The sequence below is a fragment of the Colius striatus genome, chromosome 9 (genome assembly GCF_028858725.1).
Source record: "Colius striatus isolate bColStr4 chromosome 9, bColStr4.1.hap1, whole genome shotgun sequence".
Classification (NCBI taxonomy): domain Eukaryota; kingdom Metazoa; phylum Chordata; class Aves; order Coliiformes; family Coliidae; genus Colius; species Colius striatus.
Window position 1 is genome coordinate 1601463 of NC_084767.1, and position 17185 is coordinate 1618647.

The 17185-nt window shown below is 40.7% G+C and overlaps 1 protein-coding gene across 1 annotated transcript in view; it reads left to right on the forward strand.

Annotated features, from left to right (window-relative positions):
* The first annotated feature begins 2021 nt into the window (after positions 1–2021).
* The window catches only part of ITK (IL2 inducible T cell kinase), a 28313-nt gene continuing 13149 nt past the window's right edge, over positions 2022–17185 (forward strand). Inside the window, exons 1-4 of the mRNA XM_062002236.1 lie at positions 2022–2207; positions 12292–12396; positions 15244–15325; positions 16744–16872. Coding sequence (XP_061858220.1) covers positions 2037–2207; positions 12292–12396; positions 15244–15325; positions 16744–16872 — 487 coding nt within the window. The 5' untranslated portion in view covers positions 2022–2036. The remainder of the gene's footprint in view (positions 2208–12291; positions 12397–15243; positions 15326–16743; positions 16873–17185) is intronic.

Genomic DNA, 17185 nt, shown 5'->3' on the forward strand with positions numbered 1-17185 from the left:
TGTTTACACAGACTGTGCATTTTTTAGATATGTGCATTGCGTGAGGCAAACTGGTTTGTCAAAGAATTGGGAAATTTGGCCCAAGTTTTGATCCTAGTCTACAAAGAGATATGAAATCCCCTTTGGCAGCAGTGATGATTTTTCAGGAGGTCACAGACTGTTGTCATCTTTCTTGTTCAACCACAAGGGTTCCTTGGAACTCAGTCACTCTGCCAAGAAACGAAACGTAGCTTTGCTAGACTTGCACATGATGAATATTTTGATACAAGCTACATCTCCTCTTTCACAAGACCACCATACAGATATATATATGTATGTCTAGAGATAAACTGCACGACAGCTTCTGTTTGTTCTTGTTTCTGTTACATCATACTGTGTTGCCTTTAGCAAATTCTCTTACAGATCTGCACAGCAAGTGCTGTCTTTAAATTCTATTTTTCTGGCAAATGCAGGTTCTCAGTTAGCATTGAACAAAACTGGTAGGGAACATTTGATGATCCCTGGAATGTACTGCCTAGACAATATAACATAAGTCATCAAGGAAGGGATATGCCACCTCTTTTTTGGGGGAAAGGATAACCATTACATTCCAGTGAGAAATAGGCTTCCCAAGTCTGTCTAAGAACTATCATATAAAATCCAAGTCTTCATTTAAACAGTTTGCAGTCCTGATACTTGTTCAGATTGTTTTTTTCTCATGAACTGAATTTAAACAATGAAGTATCTTCTTGGGAGCTTGCAAACAGCTATAAAAATACAATGGTAATAGGGAGCTAACTCTTTATACCCTAATGCTTTGCTAAGCTAAAGCCCAAAGTCAGCAGTGGCAAATCATCCCCAGAACATCAGTACTGGAAGTACTTTCAGAAATACCAAAGTAATGAAAATATTTACCTTGCAGTTTCCCCACATTCCACCCAACACTATTTCTCCAATCCCCATTAGTATCAGCAACACAATTATAGATCACCGATTAAAAAATACACAAAATATTAAATATGAAAGAGCAGAGAAAAATGAATCGTGTTTGTTCTAAAATGTAGGAGTGCTGTTGTACTGGCTGAAGGAAGTTTTTTGGGGTGTTTTTTTCATAATTCTATATTTGGCCTGGTACTAACTGACCCAAATGGTGCCCTGAAGTCCCGAGGAAACCAGATGCACTTGGTCTGACAAATGTGCTCACTTCACTGTTGATTATGCTGGTCTTGATTGCATCCACAGAGGGCACGTTGCGCCTCTGCCTCCTCCAGCATTCAGCCACAGACTGATTAGACTGCACCTGAACCAGTCAGTAATCAGTACATAGTAACCAAAGATAATTAATTAGTTGTCAGTTACTGTAACCATTTGTTTTCAGTTTAAATATCTAATAGCTGCAAATATTCATGGTTCCTGCCTCTGCAGGGAGGTTGGACTAGATAATCTCTAAAGGTCCCTTCCAATCCTTCCATTCTATGATTCCTTTTAGAAGTATATCCTGAATATAATTTTCTTTGCTTATATAGTAGGAGCTTTCATGTTATGTGGAAAACTGCCTTGAAATAAGTTGTATGAAATCTCTGAGACACTCAGTCAACAGTTAAATTCTCTGAATGGGAAGGCACCATGCCTTAGAAAAAGAAGTATTGATGCATGACCTACTTCTAGTTGACAGGAGAGACATCCTATATATCCAAGTTCAGTGTGTGCATTTATAACTGTATTTACTAAATGGCTGAGTAGGAGACAGGTGCTTCATCGTGCCCCACCCCTTTTTAATTAATCCTTAATCATTGACTCACATCTACTGAATGTCCCTCAAGTGGAGGTTTTTTCCATAACATTTACCTTAGCATGTATTTCAACATGTGCTGTTCGTTTTATGACTTCAGGGAGGATGTGGTTACGGTTTGACAGAAAGCAAGCTTTGCTGTAGATGGGAAGATAAAGCTCAAAGCACCTACGCTGCCTTTTGAATGCTTTCTTTTTTTACTTAACTGTCTTCATTCTTGTTTCTGTTTCTTGGACGGGCCCTCAGAGCACAGGGCAGGCATCCCATGTCCTGGGAGAAGACTGTGTTTGGCTCAGCCATGAATAACTGTGTGCTCCTGGAGGAACTGCTGATCAAAAAATCCCAGCAGAAGAGAAGGACTTCACCCTCCAACTTTAAAGTGCGCTTCTTTGTCTTAACCAAATCCAAGTTGGCTTACTATGAACATCGCCATGGGGTATGTCAGCCATTTTCTTATTCATAATAGAGTAGTGGAGGGAGGGATTAAATTTGTTAAAGGAAGGGAAGGATGCTAATGCAGGGAATCTGAACTTTGTTAAATCTTATTAACACTCCTGGTCCTTACCACAGCACCACTCCCTGAAAATTGTGGAATCGTCAAATGGGTTGTTTAGAGCTTCAGGTCAGTGGGCATTTGGTGTGCACAGAGGAGCAAGACTACCTTGCTATTTTAGAGGAATGGTCTAGTTTTGTTGTAGGAATTTAGCATGGGCTGTTATAACCGGGGTGTGTAACAGCTGTGTGAGCGTGTGCCTGGCAGTTCACATGAGTCCAGGGATGGAGTGGTGTATTGCAAAGATCCCAAGTGTACCCTAACTACATCTGCAGAAAAACAAAAGGCATCCCCAGGTCTTCACTCTCTCAGTCTTTTCCTCAGGGCAGCAGACTAATGGCTGGTAGGAGACCAGTCTTGCATTTTAAGTAAATTCAGCTGCATTGTGTAAAAACTCTAGTCTGTGTAGGGGATGTAATGGTGAGACCTGTGCTCAGACTAGACATTGTTTCCCCAAACTTACATTTCCCTGATATGCTAAATATGAATAAAATTAGAAGACAATCTGTGCATCCCATTGTGCTAAGTGTTCTGGTGAAGTGAGAATTATTTCCCTCTTCTGTTTAGCTGGATGTTTGCTGAGCCTCATTACATTTGTAAATAATATTGCTTGTTTTACAACAGTTGCTGAACATGCTGTTAATCCATTATGTTTAGGCACTGTTACTGTATGCAGAGCAGAATTGGGGATTGTGCTGCCTTGCTATCCAGTAGTAGCAACTTCAGACCATCTGATCTTGCAGAAAATTAGGTTAAAACTGAACCCAACAAGAAACACAAAGTATGATGTGTGTTTTGTATTTTATGATCACCTAGTTGAGGTTGGATGCCAGCTTTAAGAGTTAACAGTCATTTTTACTTGCTAGTTATTTCTCTCAAATATGCTTTTGTTTCATAGTCCATGTTCATCTTACCTCCATATTTAAATAGGATCATATTTACTACTGAGTACTATATTTGAGACTCTCTGTCTGCTTTCCAAACTATATTTCAAATGCCATTATTTAAAGACTTTAAATTCCATTAAAACTATTCCACTTAATTTTTCTGGGTTACATTTTCAAAAGCATCTGAATGGTTCTTCTGTAGGTATCTAGAGAAATCTTCACAACTAGTTTTCTTTGTTGCTTTCAGAGTCTTGGTGGACTTGAGGTGAATTCAACATATACTTTGCCTAAATATTTTTGCAGAGTTTCAGTAGGGCTCTGTCAGCATCTTTAGACACCAAAATCGTTTGGAAAGTCTGACTCCGTGACTTTCAGTGGGGCATAGATTTCATACACTCTGTGAGTGTCTCTGGAAATTTTTGCCCCTAGTCTTTCTAAAGGTCAATGAGAGGATGAGAATTTGGTTTATTATCTGCTCTAAGTTCTACATGATGTATTTTAAAAGTGCACATATATGTGTAGTCATGGATATGTAAACAGAAACATAACTTTAGGTGCTTATGCACATTTGAGATACAGTGGGTGTATTTGTAAGTACATGGCTGATTTTCCATTAAATGCTGGGGTTTTTTTCCAACACAAACAGTCAAAATCAGGTTGTTACATGAGTAAAATAACTTGGTAAAAGATTGAGAGAAAAGGTACGGAGTGAAATAATCTCAGAACTGATCCTCATCCTCTTTGGTGATCTTCCCCAAAATAAGACCATCCCGATGAGACCTCTGTGTGGTCATGTCATTGCTCTTCTGGAGAGAAAAGCTTAGGGCAGCCATGACATGCAATTGAGTTTACAGTTAGTGAAGGCAAAATTATGGTACTGGCCCAACAGATGGGCTATACCCATCCCTATGACTGACCTGGGATCAAGGAGCATGAGCAGGCATTAAAATCTGGGATCTATAGTGTTCATTGTCTTAGTGCAGACTCTGGCACAGTTTTGTCTCTACCAAAACACAGCATAGGCTGTCATCATTGCCATCAGGCAGTTTGCATGTGGTTTTCCTGCTCTGGAGGTTTAGGGTAAGGTGATAAGGATATTGCTGTTCTCTGGCAGCTGGCTGCAGTGATGGGAAGTCTCCCTAGGCACGCACACTGCACTGCACAGATGGGGCCAGCAACTGTCTTTTGAATGCTATATTTTTCAAGAGAGATTTCTGTGAATGTTTGCTATAAGAGTTTTCAATTAATTTCTTTAGGAGCTCTTTACCAACCTGTCCAGTGGCTCACTCTGCAGAGAGGGACCAGGGAGTTCTGGTGGTCAGCAAATGAAACATGAGCCAGCAATGTGCCCTCATGGCCAAGAAGGCCAGTGACATCCTGAGGGGCACTAAAAATGTGGTCAGCAGATTGAGGGAAGTTTTCCTCCCTCTCTGCCCTGATAAAGCCACAGCTGGGGTACTGCATCCAGTTCTGGACTCCCTAGTTTGAGAGAGAGAGAGAACTTCTGGAGAAAGTCCAGCAGAGGGCTACCATGATGAGGACGGGACTGGTACATCTCTATTACGGGGAAAGGCTGCGGGACCTGGGACTGTTTAGCCTGGAGAATGAGACAGGACCTATCAATGCTTATAAATACCTAAAGGGTGGGTGTTGAGAGGATAGGATCTGGAGCTGTTTCTTTTGGTAGTGCCCTGTGACAGGACAAGGAGTAAGAGGAACAAGCTGGAACACAGGAAGTTCCACTCAAACACAAGGACAAACTTCTTTGCTGTGAGGGTGAGGGAGCCCAGGAGTCTTCTCTGGAGGTTTGCAAACCCTCTTGGACATGTTCCTGTGTGACCCATTGAGGGGAACCTGCTTTAGCAGGGAGGTTGGACTGGCTGATCTCTAGAGCTCCCTTCCAACCCCGACCATTCTGTGATTCCATGAGGCTGTTATGTTTCGCCTGTGTTTAACGGAGCTTGGCGCCCAGTCCCTTTCTCTGCCTTTTCACACTGTGGGTATAAAGAGATATTTAAAGGTTTATTGTAGCAGTCCAAAGCAAGGAAATAAAGCGGTCAAAGAGATATAGGGATAGTTCTGTAAATGATACCAAAAGTTGTCCAGATGACTGACATCATGAAGGCAAATTTTTGTAATAACTATGATAGCATTTTCAGCCTAATGGCCACAGCTAGACAGAGAGCACTGTTCTCCCCAGGGGCCAAGCACACAATCACGTTAATGTTAATGAATGATATTTACATGTCTCATTAGGAGAATGAGCCCCCAATAACTGAATACAATAAGAAGCTGTGTTTTCTGGAATTCATTACACACTGCACAATGCACAACTGTTTTAACATAAAGCAAAGCCCTGATAACAGACACGTGTATTCAGCCCCCATCTCTACTAAAATACATCAGAAGTACCTTTATTGTAACACTAAATCAATTCCGTGGGCAAAAATTCTTCATTTCCAGAGTCTGATTTTATAGTTACTGTACATGTGAGTAAATGAGTACATGGGAGCAATCGTTTGAACTATTTCAATTAGTTTGATCCTCGCTAGAATGATGGATAATGCCAACACTATGTGATACTCCCGGGGTACCAGTACACCTGCAGTACTGCAAAAAGCACAGACAAGTCAATCCCTTTGCTGAGATATCTAGGAGAGGGTTTCAAATGTCCACACTTAGACACAGCAAAACCACTTAAACTGCTGAGTTACCTATATCCCATTCACCTAACAGCTTCCAGTGTTTGGTAAATCCTTCAGCTTAGCAGATAGGAGAGTGAGGGGAGGTGCTTTAGTATTTCAGACACTAAGTAGAGGTTCTTGCATAGTTGTCGACGTGTCACATTCTTATCTGCTTTTCTGGGAAAGCCAGAAACAAACCTCTTTCTGTGGATTTCTAAAGTGGCACAGATGTCTGAGGCTGATGCCACACGTAGTGAATAGGCTTCTGTCTTCTGGGCTAGTACCGTGCCGATGTAGTACCATTACTATTGCATATTCTCTGTTCATCTTGACACGGCTCAGACCTGTAGTGAGTGTTTGCGTCTGTCTCTATCGACCACGGAGAAGTGCTCCATGTCCCTACACCACAGTTTTTTCTCTTCAAAATTAGATGTCTTGCCCTATACAGGCGTTCTGGGAAGTATTTCAAGTCCAGGAAAGTTGCACCAAACCCCTGGGAAGTTCAGGCACATAAATGCTTTTAAATTTTACATCTTCATGCACTCACGGGCTATTATTAGTCCAGCTTTTAGAGGCAGCAATGAAAAGCATATATGGAAAAGGACAGAGTTATCTTTTCATCTACGTCAGCACTATTCTTCCTACATTGGTCAGATGGTCAGGAGGTCACACAGCATGAGTCAGCCTTGTCCTGAACTCTTTCATTCATATGTTTGATACGCAGACATAAAGATGGAACCATAATGTGTTTTAAGATTGTTTTCAGACTCTTGTTCTAGGAGAAGAAAGGAAAAAAGATTGACTGAAAAGACTTTTATCAGCATCCTAAAAATTATTCAGCTGCTTCTGTTGTCTTACCTACACATTGAGCTACTCACAACAATCCAACTACCCATGGTAACAGTAGCAGCACTTTGTTCCTTGGCCCAGCAGTCCATTTTACTTGATTATTCTAAACAGAGTCTGACTTGTTCATCCTGCCCTGGAAAGGCTTGAGTTTTTCTCCCAAGACTCTAATGTAAACAGATTATTCTAAAGATCTCTGGTTTGTTGTGTCTGTTAATTAGAGTGACCATTTTTACCATTTCTCATTGCTTTGTGTATTATGAATAATTTTAATTATAGTTTTTAATTCTACCTTCCAGATAAATACATGTCTGGGTAGATATGTCATTCTTCATAACTTGTCATGTATTTATTAACAAGTTCTCTTTGCTTGCCAGAATTTGCAATACCATCTGTCTCCTGATGCATATCTCCAACTAGTTTATTAATAATACATGGATTACCCACAAAGAAGTTAGGCTTGACATCTGTGTAAATCATACGTGTTTCAATGAATGTTTATGTAATAAAATCAGTTCAAGCTTAAATAAGGAGACAAGCCTGTGCCTAATGTTAAATGAATCCTTTAGTAAATAAAAACCTCTGGAAATTTAAAATAGGGGTGTTTTAATTATCTGAATTGTACTATCAGAATTGAGGGAGTGTTAAGTTCATATTCTTTGCCAAAATTAGCCTAATTTCTAAGGCGAAATCACAGAATCATGGTAATGAAAAGTTCCACTTAAATATAAGACAAAACTCTTTCACTGTTGAGGTGAGGGAGCCCTGGCACAGGCTGCCCAGGGAGGGTGTGGAGTCTCCTTCCTTAGAGGGCTTCAAGACCCGCCTGGACATGTTCCTTTGTGACCTGATCTAGGTGACCCTGCTTGAGCAGGGGGGTTGGACTAGATGATCTCTAAGGGTCCCTTCCAACCCCTACCATTCTATGGTTCTATGAAGGGCACATCTAGTCAAACTTTGTACACAGGGCCAGCATTAGATCAAGCAGGACTATTAGTCAGAGCGGGACTATCGCCAACACTAGAGCAAGTTGGCCGTCGCATTGACTAGCCACTGCTTGAATGCCAAGGACTTTTCATGTCTTTGGGCAACCTGTTCCAATGCATCTTCACAAATGTTTTTTCTAGATATTTACCATTCCTATCTTGTTCCTGACATCCATGGCATGATTCAGGGTGGGGATACCATGTAGACGAGATTGTTTTAAGCAAAATGTGGTTTGTTCCATGTCTGGTGTCTATGGCCTTTCTATCTCTACAAATTTGTGGTAGCTCTGTTTTGCTGGAAAAAAATAATTTTATCTTCCAGAATTTCAAGATATTAATTTTCTTACTGCATTTTCTGTGCATGCTCATATTAGATTTTTGCTTAGTAATTATTGTTCTGGAATCTTTCAAGGATTCTTTAAAGCTACTTCTGAGCAATGTCCTCCCAGCAAATGTCACCTACTTCCATTTTCCTTAAAGCTCAAATCTTTCTTCCATTGGATGTGGCAACATCTTCAACCCATGTTTTCTTTTGTCTCTTTAAGAGGGAAAGAATTCCTCCTAATGTGAACTTACTACAATAAGTATGAGATTTATTAATAGTTACCTTTTATTAGACTTTTCGACTGTGGCCGGTTTTGCTTCCAGTGTGTGCATTTGCTTTGTATGGCAGTCAGCATTGTAACTGATATTGTCATTTGGTCAGTTTAATTCAGCTTGTCTTCTTTTGGTGAACACTCACTACAACCCACTCCTCCCAGTCTTGGCTAGATTCAAAAATAGCTTTGAAGAAATTAATATGGTATTCAGTAGCTGTTCCATATGCTTTTATGTAACATAAAAGACTTACTTCTGTCATATTAGAAAGCTCATTTCAAAGCTAGGAATCTTCCTTTTTTTCATCTAGTTCTTGAAGGTGACATTGGTTTTCTTGTCAAACCACTTGTGCTGATAATAGGGATCCACACCTTGATAATCACCTCAGACTGGACAATGTGAATAGTGGAATTAGCTTTGTCTGATTTAGGTTTCAAGTTTAATTTTTAAATTGTTTAAATTATTTCACATAAAACTTCAAACTGTCAGCATTCCTAATGAGAAAACTCCCAAAATACTGAACGACCCAGCTGGATGAGTTCCTGTGTGACCTACTCTAGGTGGTCCTGCTCTGGCAGGGGGTTTGGACTAGATGATCTTTTAAAGTCCCTTCCAACCCTTAAGATGCTGGGATTCTGGGACTGAGGCAAAGTTTCTATATAAACCCAGCAATTAACAGTTCTTGATATCCTACTCCTAATGATAAAACCAGCACATACCACGGTGTATAGGTACTCCTCAACACCATAGGCATAAGCAGAATTTCAGCAGCTCAGCAAAGCAAGAATTTCCTTTCCAAGTAACTTCAGAAGCTCAGCAAGGCCTGAAGAAAATCATACCTGGAAGGCAGCAACATGCCACTAATTTAAAATATGAAGTTCACCAAGCCCATTGAGCTCTCTGCCATTGGCAAGCGTTACACCTTGCACAACAGTTCTGCTTCCCACTGACATTCATCTGTCTGCAGAGAGACAGGTCTGCTGAAACAACCTGGTTTTTAATCCATCTATTTCCTACCAGTGGTCAGTCCTGTAATAGTGGGTCTTGCCCTTAAAGCCATACACTCATGTCATCCATAAAATGAGCTTTAACACCGTACAGCTGTGGTAAATATTCTCATACAGAGTCATATGGAGCAAAATCTGAGCCAGCAATCAATAGATGATCGTATAGTATTCCTAGAACCTAATCTAAGAGCACGAGAGTATAAAAGTTTCTGTCGGCAAAGTTCCATCTGCTGAGGATCTGCTGGGCCATGCACAGGCTGTGAGACACACCTCAATGTTGCACTGCAGCATGAGATTATGAGGAGCTTCCGTTGCTGACTTGTGTGATTAAAAGGAGCACAGTAGGTGATGAGAGGTGCAGGATGACTGCACAAAGCTCCTTAAGAAGGTTGGACCCTGTCTTTGAGCAGAGTCTAGAAAGGTATCAACAAAAACTTCAGTCTTCAGTGAAGAGCAGAGTGTATGACTGGCACAGCATTGCTTCCTAAAGCCTCAGAGGAGGAGTCCGTGTGGTTAAGCCCTGGGACTTCAAAGGAGTAAGATGAAGGAGAGTTCAATGCTAGCAAAATTGAAGCTTTTTATAGGGAATAAATGGCTTTGTGTCTCATCAAAAGGGTGGAAGTCCCAGGGGCACAACAAATGATAGAGGAGGTTATGGAGAAGAAACAGAGGAAGCCAAGTCTAGAAGAAGTAAGTGAATAGACAAGAATGAAAGAAAATAAATGATGAAAATGGAGTACAGTAAGACCTTCTAAGGCTTGGCAATACTCTTGGTAGTTAATTGCTATTTACATTTAGGGCTGCTTTACAGCCTTGGGTTTATTGATATTAAAAAATCCTACTGCACCTCACAGAGCTACATAAGCAGATGTTGTCTACAGGAGACAATCCTGGCAGTAAATCTGGAGGCACTGGTTAAACTGTGAGCAAATACAAAACCCAACCAAACACATCAGCAAAGTTCAACAAGAGCAATGTCAGACCAGACTGTAATAATTTCCACCTGTTTTCTCAAGTATATAAAGGCAAAATAGCCAGTTTTACAAGAATGGGGTTTGAGAAGCCTTAAGGTCTGTCTATTTTGAGGGTGTTTGACAGTACGTTGCAGCAAACCTCACCCCATCTCAGGTGATGTCAGCTGCTTCACCTGTTTGAGGATAAATTTAATTATGAAAGACAGCAACAGAGCAGCAGTGAGGGTTAGCCCAGTGGTGGGGACAGCCACAGGGTCATGGTGATGTAAGGAGCAAGGGGCAAGAGGGTGCTGGAGGGTGAAAGACACAAAGGGTTGTATTGGAGGTCTGAGGGAGGGTGAGAAGGTTGATGAAATCTTGTGGTGTCTGTGAGTGACAACCTGTGACAGGTACAATGCAGTCGCTGTAGTTCATGCTCTCTCCCATTGACAGTTGCCTGTGTTTGAAAAACAGAAGCTTTTGCAGTGTTTTTGGGGTTCTTCAATCTCACAGACTTCCGTCACACTGTCTAAAAGCTGAGCTGGGAGACAGCTATTGTTCAATCCCTACTGAAAACGAATCAAAACAGGAAGCCAGTTTGCTTCTGAAGAGCAAACATGTTTGTTGTGAATCCTTCAGAAGTGTGCACCAGACACCCAACCGTAGCTCAGCTCCCGCCTGCCCCGTGCCAGCATCTGCCTTGCCCTGCTCTTGCAAAAGCTGAGTGCCACTCACCCAGGAGCTATGGGGTGAGGAACCAGTAGGAAACAGAGTGTGCTGAGGTAGCTGGGATACTTGGGTGTCTGGTTTTGCTCACCCTTTACTAACCACCAATACTGTTATCTTGTTATCTGCTATATGATGAATATAACACAGCAGAGGCATCCAGAACAACAGCTTTGTTTGCAAGTTTTCAAGGATATTATTTCTTTCAAAATTTCCTGTTGTTTTTTGGTTTTTTTGCTTAGCCAAAAACCCAGACAGAACAAAACCAGAAAAGTGGTTTGTGTCTTGGAAAACAGACAGGGTAGAAATGTTACATTTTAGATAAAGTGCATTGATTTGAAATTCTCAGTACCCAAACATTTTTATACGATAATATTTATTGGTTTCTAGCTTTCCAGTATGAAACAATAGTGTTAGCAAGCTGAGCATTTCATGAGAATAGTTCTTTTTGGTTAAAAGAGCTTTTCATTTTATGGAAGGAAAAAAACCACCCTGAATTTCAACCAAAGGTTTTGACTAGTTCTTAAGAATCCATGTGCTGAGCTGAAATATAGGTATGTGTATGTGCCATCTATATAAGGGTACCATATACACTTCCCCTCTACTCTGCCCTCATGAGACATCTAGAATACCATGTCCAGTTTTGAGCCCCTCAATTCAAGGACAGGGAGCTGCTGGAGAGAGTTCAGCACAGGGCAACAAAGATGATTCAGGGAGTGGATGATTCATCTCCCTCATGATGAAAGGCTGAGAGAGCTGGGGCTCTTCAGCTTGGAGAAGAGGAGGCTGAGGGGTGATCTCATTAATGTTTACAAATATGCAAAGGATGGGTGTCAGGAGGATGGAGCCAGGCTGTTCTCAAGGGGCAACAGGTACAAGCTGGAGGTTTCAAAGAGGTTTCAAAGAAACACAAGGAAAAACTTCTTCACTGTGAGGGTGAGGAAGCACTGGAACAGGCTGCCCAGATGGGTTGTGGAGTCTCCTTCTCTAAGGACATTCAAAACCCACCTGGATGAGTTCCTGTGTGACCTGCTCTAGGTGGCCCTGCGCTGGCAGGGGGGTTGGACTGGATGATCTTTTGAGGTCCCTTCCAACCCTTAAGGGTCTGTGATTCTGTGATATATGAAAACAAATCTTTGTCCTTCTAAATATCTTGCATAATTAGTTAATTTGCTTCTGCTTCATTGAAATTAAATCTCCCGTGAACATGACAGCCTTGTCTAATTATTCACTTAACCCACAATCATCAGCATTAACCAAATGCTTTTCTGCGTCTTTCAGAAAAAAAGGACTTTGAAGGGTTCCGTGGAAGTTTCCAGGATTAAGTGTGTGGAAATTGTGAAAAGTGACATCATCATTCCCTGTCAGTATAAATATCCATTCCAGGTGAGTCTGTCTGCTGACTATGCTGGTAGAGATATCACTTCATTTTGTATTTCAATTAAATTCTCCCTCACTGTGCCGTCGTTAATGAACCCAAGACCAGGGAGAATAACAAAGGAAGAAAAAGCAGATTGAGGTTTGAAACAACCTGAGGAATCTGAGGTTGAGTATTATTACAAGATCCATAAACTCACACTCATTGGCCTTGAATTGGAAAGGATCATTAGATCATCTAATCCTATCCGATGTTTAACATAATATTCTGCTGTCCCACTAACTCATGCTCAGAGAAAGCCCAACTTTCACATGGGGACTCCACCCCGTGTTTTGGACAATTTACCTGTGTGATGCCAAAACAAAATGTATGAAGTGGCCTTTGCATCAGAAATTGATGAATGTCATGTGTTAGGGAGACTGCTCCAGACTGTTCTTATAGTGATCAGATGGCTTAATGACCAAGAGGCAGACAGTGTCAGCTCTAGGGTAAGGAACACATTGTCTAATGTTAACTAATATATACTGGATACATTTATAGTGCCATGTAAACAGAGATGCCACAGAATATGTACTCAATTATTGCAACACAAATTTCCAGCTTATTATGGTATCCCTTGTCCTGCCATTTCATGTCTACTGGTGACAGTATTTTTCTTCATAATGACTGTGTATGGGTTTCAGCAAACACAGGGCCACAGGTGGCTTTAAAAGGATGGGCTATCTGGACTCAGATTTTTAGATAGAAGATAATAGTTGTGACCCACATACACAATGAATGTCAAAAAAAAAAGGACACAACTTTATAAAAAGAAAAAAGGCAATCACAAAGCAAGATTATTTCTTCTTTTTTCCTTTTTTTTCCCATTCTTGTTAGCTCAGCATCAATTTGTAGGTTTGACTTGGTACTGCCATTCTAATAATATGGCAGTATTATTAGAATTAGCATGTAGAGTTTTTCTCTAAATCTTCTTTTGAAGAGTAAAAGTGCATATCCACCATGCTTTAGTCTGAGCTCTGGAGAAGGTTACCTTGCAGAGATATGGAAAGGGAGAGAAAATAATTTCTCAAACTGGGTTGGGTCAGGAAACTTTCCCTCCAGCTTGGGGTGGACCAGTAAAATGTTACTATGTGGGTGCATAATGAGCAGGGAAAAAAAACGTGATCAGTGTTACAGCCTTGTTTATGGGCCTTTGAGTGCAGCAGAAGATACTGTCACAGGCTGTGAACAGCTCTCGATGAGCAGCCTGACAGGAAAGCTCCTAACTGCGGCTGGGTAGGAGCTGCCTAGCTGCAGGAAAGCCTGATGGAGGAACCTCAACCTGAGTGAACGTGGACTAGAGAATGAACAAATGTTCATATCTGTTTGTTATCAATCTGAATTTGTAAATCAATGTCTCCAATGCTTGTAGGAACAGCAAAACAAAGCAAAGGTAGTGGACCAGTCATGGTGGACAATGCTCTGCTGAGGTCATGGTAATCACTCCTGCTTGTAGCACACCTGAACTTTGTCTCACAGGCAGTTTTGTGATAATTTGTAAATTTACATTGTCTGGATTTTTTAAAAAACATGTCAGCTGTACCCAGCTGTAAATCTTCTAAGGAAGCACCAATACCTTGTAAGTTTTGTGTGGCTTATCTGGCAAGGAAACTCCTTGCAGAGAGGCATGACATACATGATTCTGTGCAGTTGTGAAGGCTCATGGCTCTGTCTTTTGGAGATCTGCCTGCTGCACATTTTAAAATCTGCCTGAGATCATAAAAAAATCATACAGCCATAACAGTAGTATCAACAGGAATGACTTTAAATAAGTGGGAATTATTCCTCCCTTATTTCTGGTTTTTGTAAAAGATGTTGTAAACTATCCCTCCGTAGCATGCAAAGCAACTGAGTTACACAGCTTCAGGCCAAGAGATAGCAAATGTTTCCTGTTCTTTAAACAATAACCAACATTGCATCATCTACAGTCCCAGAGAAAAAAAATTAAAACTGCTACTGTCTTGTAGAAACCTCTGTTCAAAGACAATGGTTCAAGTTTTCCAAAGCATCTGTGTATCAAAGAGATCAAGACCCATCTGGAATTAAATTGTTGAGATAGATCTCGGATAAGAAATACAGATTCTGCATTACATCAAACTTTAGGGCAACATGTAGCTGTCTGATAAATGTCTGGGGCCTTTCAGTTTGTGTGAGGATTTTACTCTCTGGTCTGAAACTTCACAAAGAGTCTGTATTTCTATCCCTTCACTTGTTTGTCATTAAGGCCACATTGATGAAAACAGCATTTTGATTGCTCATTGTTCATCTGCTCCAGCGTCTTCTTTCCCCTCTGTAATCCTACTGAAAGCTACTAAAAACTTTGAAGAATAATAGTAATCCAAATAATCTCCAGGGAGCTGCTTGAGGTTTACACTGACACAAGAAAAGCTAAATCTGGCTCTTAGGTCTTAAATGAAGATGTCTTGCAAGAAACTGCTAAGAAGCAGCTGCCATTTCCCCAGAGATGCTTTAGAAGGATAAACTGCAGTCAGTGAGTAACAGGCTGAATCCTCTGCAGATTGAAGTTGCTATGTCTCCATTGATTTCACAGACACTACTTAACAGTATGAAATTGATCTGACACACTGCTTGTCTAGGATTCTTTCTTGATCAGTAGTTCTGCTCCATTTCAAAGAATCAAAAGTCAATGAGGTTGAGATGCTTCTGAACAGGCCCTGTTAGTCCACCTCCCCACGTCATCTTTTTGCATGTAACTCCTGGCATAAGGGCTGATGTCTCTTTCCTTCAGTGACTCCACTATGCCCAGAATATCCAGGAGTGCTTCTAATGGCTGGCTTCTTTACTCCCCTCTCCAGATCGTCCATGATAACTACATACTCTACGTGTTTGCACCCAATCGTGAAAGCCGTCAGAGATGGGTCTTTACACTGAAGGAAGGTAATAAAATCCCTGTGCCTACCTAAAGTTACTTATCCCAGACCAGATTTCTGACAAGCTGTAACACAGAGAAAACGTGCATGAGGAGTCAATGCCTTATATCTAAGCATGCCGAGCAGTAATGGAGAATGAGGTTCAAAATCAAACTGCTTGTAAATTTGGTAGGTGTGTTTTCAGCAGCAGTAGAAACTTTGGACGTGGAGTGGTTTATTTGCCTCTTTTTAGGATAAACTCTTAGAGTGTTACCACAACTTGAGGCTTCTTATTCAGGAAGAGATGAAGAGTTTTCTACAGCTAATTCTTATAATAAATTAATCTTTTCTGCAGAGATTTGTCAGCTCTTATTAACAGATGTTTTTGTTTAGATGGCAACCTTCTTAGAGAAGGTTTATGATGATTATTAAGAACATTTTTGCAGGTAGCTTTCATTTCCTGTTCCCCTCCTGGATTGTGCTGTGGTTCGCTGCAATGACTCTGAGGTGAGGGCACATGAACTAACCACTGCAGGCAGAAACCAAGCATAATACTTGACATAAGGAAGGTGCTACATAGTTACATTAAACTTGCACTTAGTTACATTAAAATTACACAAGGCTGACATCATAACTTTTTCCTGTTTGTAACACACCCTACTGTATTGCACACTCTGAAGATATTGTGACTGATGGAGATATTAGTAAGTTCAGGCATTTAGTCTTGCAACCAGTTACTCCTTTTCTGGAGTGCACCTGCTCCAAGCTTCTACTTTATCACTTCTTGTTCAGCATTTTGAGACTGTCCCCTCCCTTGGGCAAATTTGAATAGTCTCGTGAAACAGACCAACAGAAAATTGTTCTGTTAAAGAAAAGTGTTATTATTACAGATAGAGAATCTGAGCTTCAAAAAGAAGGATCTTTAATCACTCATGTAAACGTTCAAGACTGGTATTTACATGTGGAAAAATATTCTGTGCTGGCAAGTGCCAGTGTGTACAGCTCCTTCTGAACACCAAGCCAAGACAGCAAGTGTTCATGTCCTACATATATACACACTCCACAGTTGTAGTCTTTCATGGAAATCATCACTATAGGGTCTGCCAGGTTTTATTTCTTCCTTCCTTCTCTGGTTTTAGTATTTATCCATTTAAAGAGAGAGTCACTTTGTTAGGATGCTTCTGTCCCATAGCAGAGAGGTATGGTCTCCATCACCAGCAGGAAGCCTATTCCTCCACATCAATGCTGGCATTCACTCCTTTGGGGAGAAAGGAGAATGTTAACAAAGGAGGCTGATAACATTCACCAAAACTTGGTTTGACGAGAATAAGAAACTTCATTAAAGTACAGATTAGTCCCATTAAGTTCTAGATGTCTTTCAGAGCTGATGTGAATGCAAATAAACTCTTTTTCCCCCCTCCTTTTTCTTCCCTTAACATTTTCCAGAAACCATCAACAACAACAGCTTGGTTTCAAAGTGCCATCCAGACTTTTGGATAGATGGCAAGTGGAGATGCTGTGCTCAGACAGAGAAGATGGCAGCTGGCTGTGTGCAGTATGACCCCACCAAAAATGGTATGAGATTTGTTAACCCTGTCCTGACCTTGAAGATATTTACTCCTAGCAAAAGTAAGGGATCAAATTTGTCTTGTACAGAAGATATGAGGATATCACGTTACAGTTCCATCACAAGATGTGTTACTGGCTTCTTGAGATATTCTGGCTTATTTTTTTACTGTGTAGGGCATTCTTTATTTTGAATTAACATTTTCCTCTGTGTGATGCTTGGTGTTGTCTTTGGAATGAGATAGACAACTAAGAATTTGATCTGTTGTGGTCAATCAATAAGCCATAATAACATCTCTCTTAAAACATGCATTCAACCCCG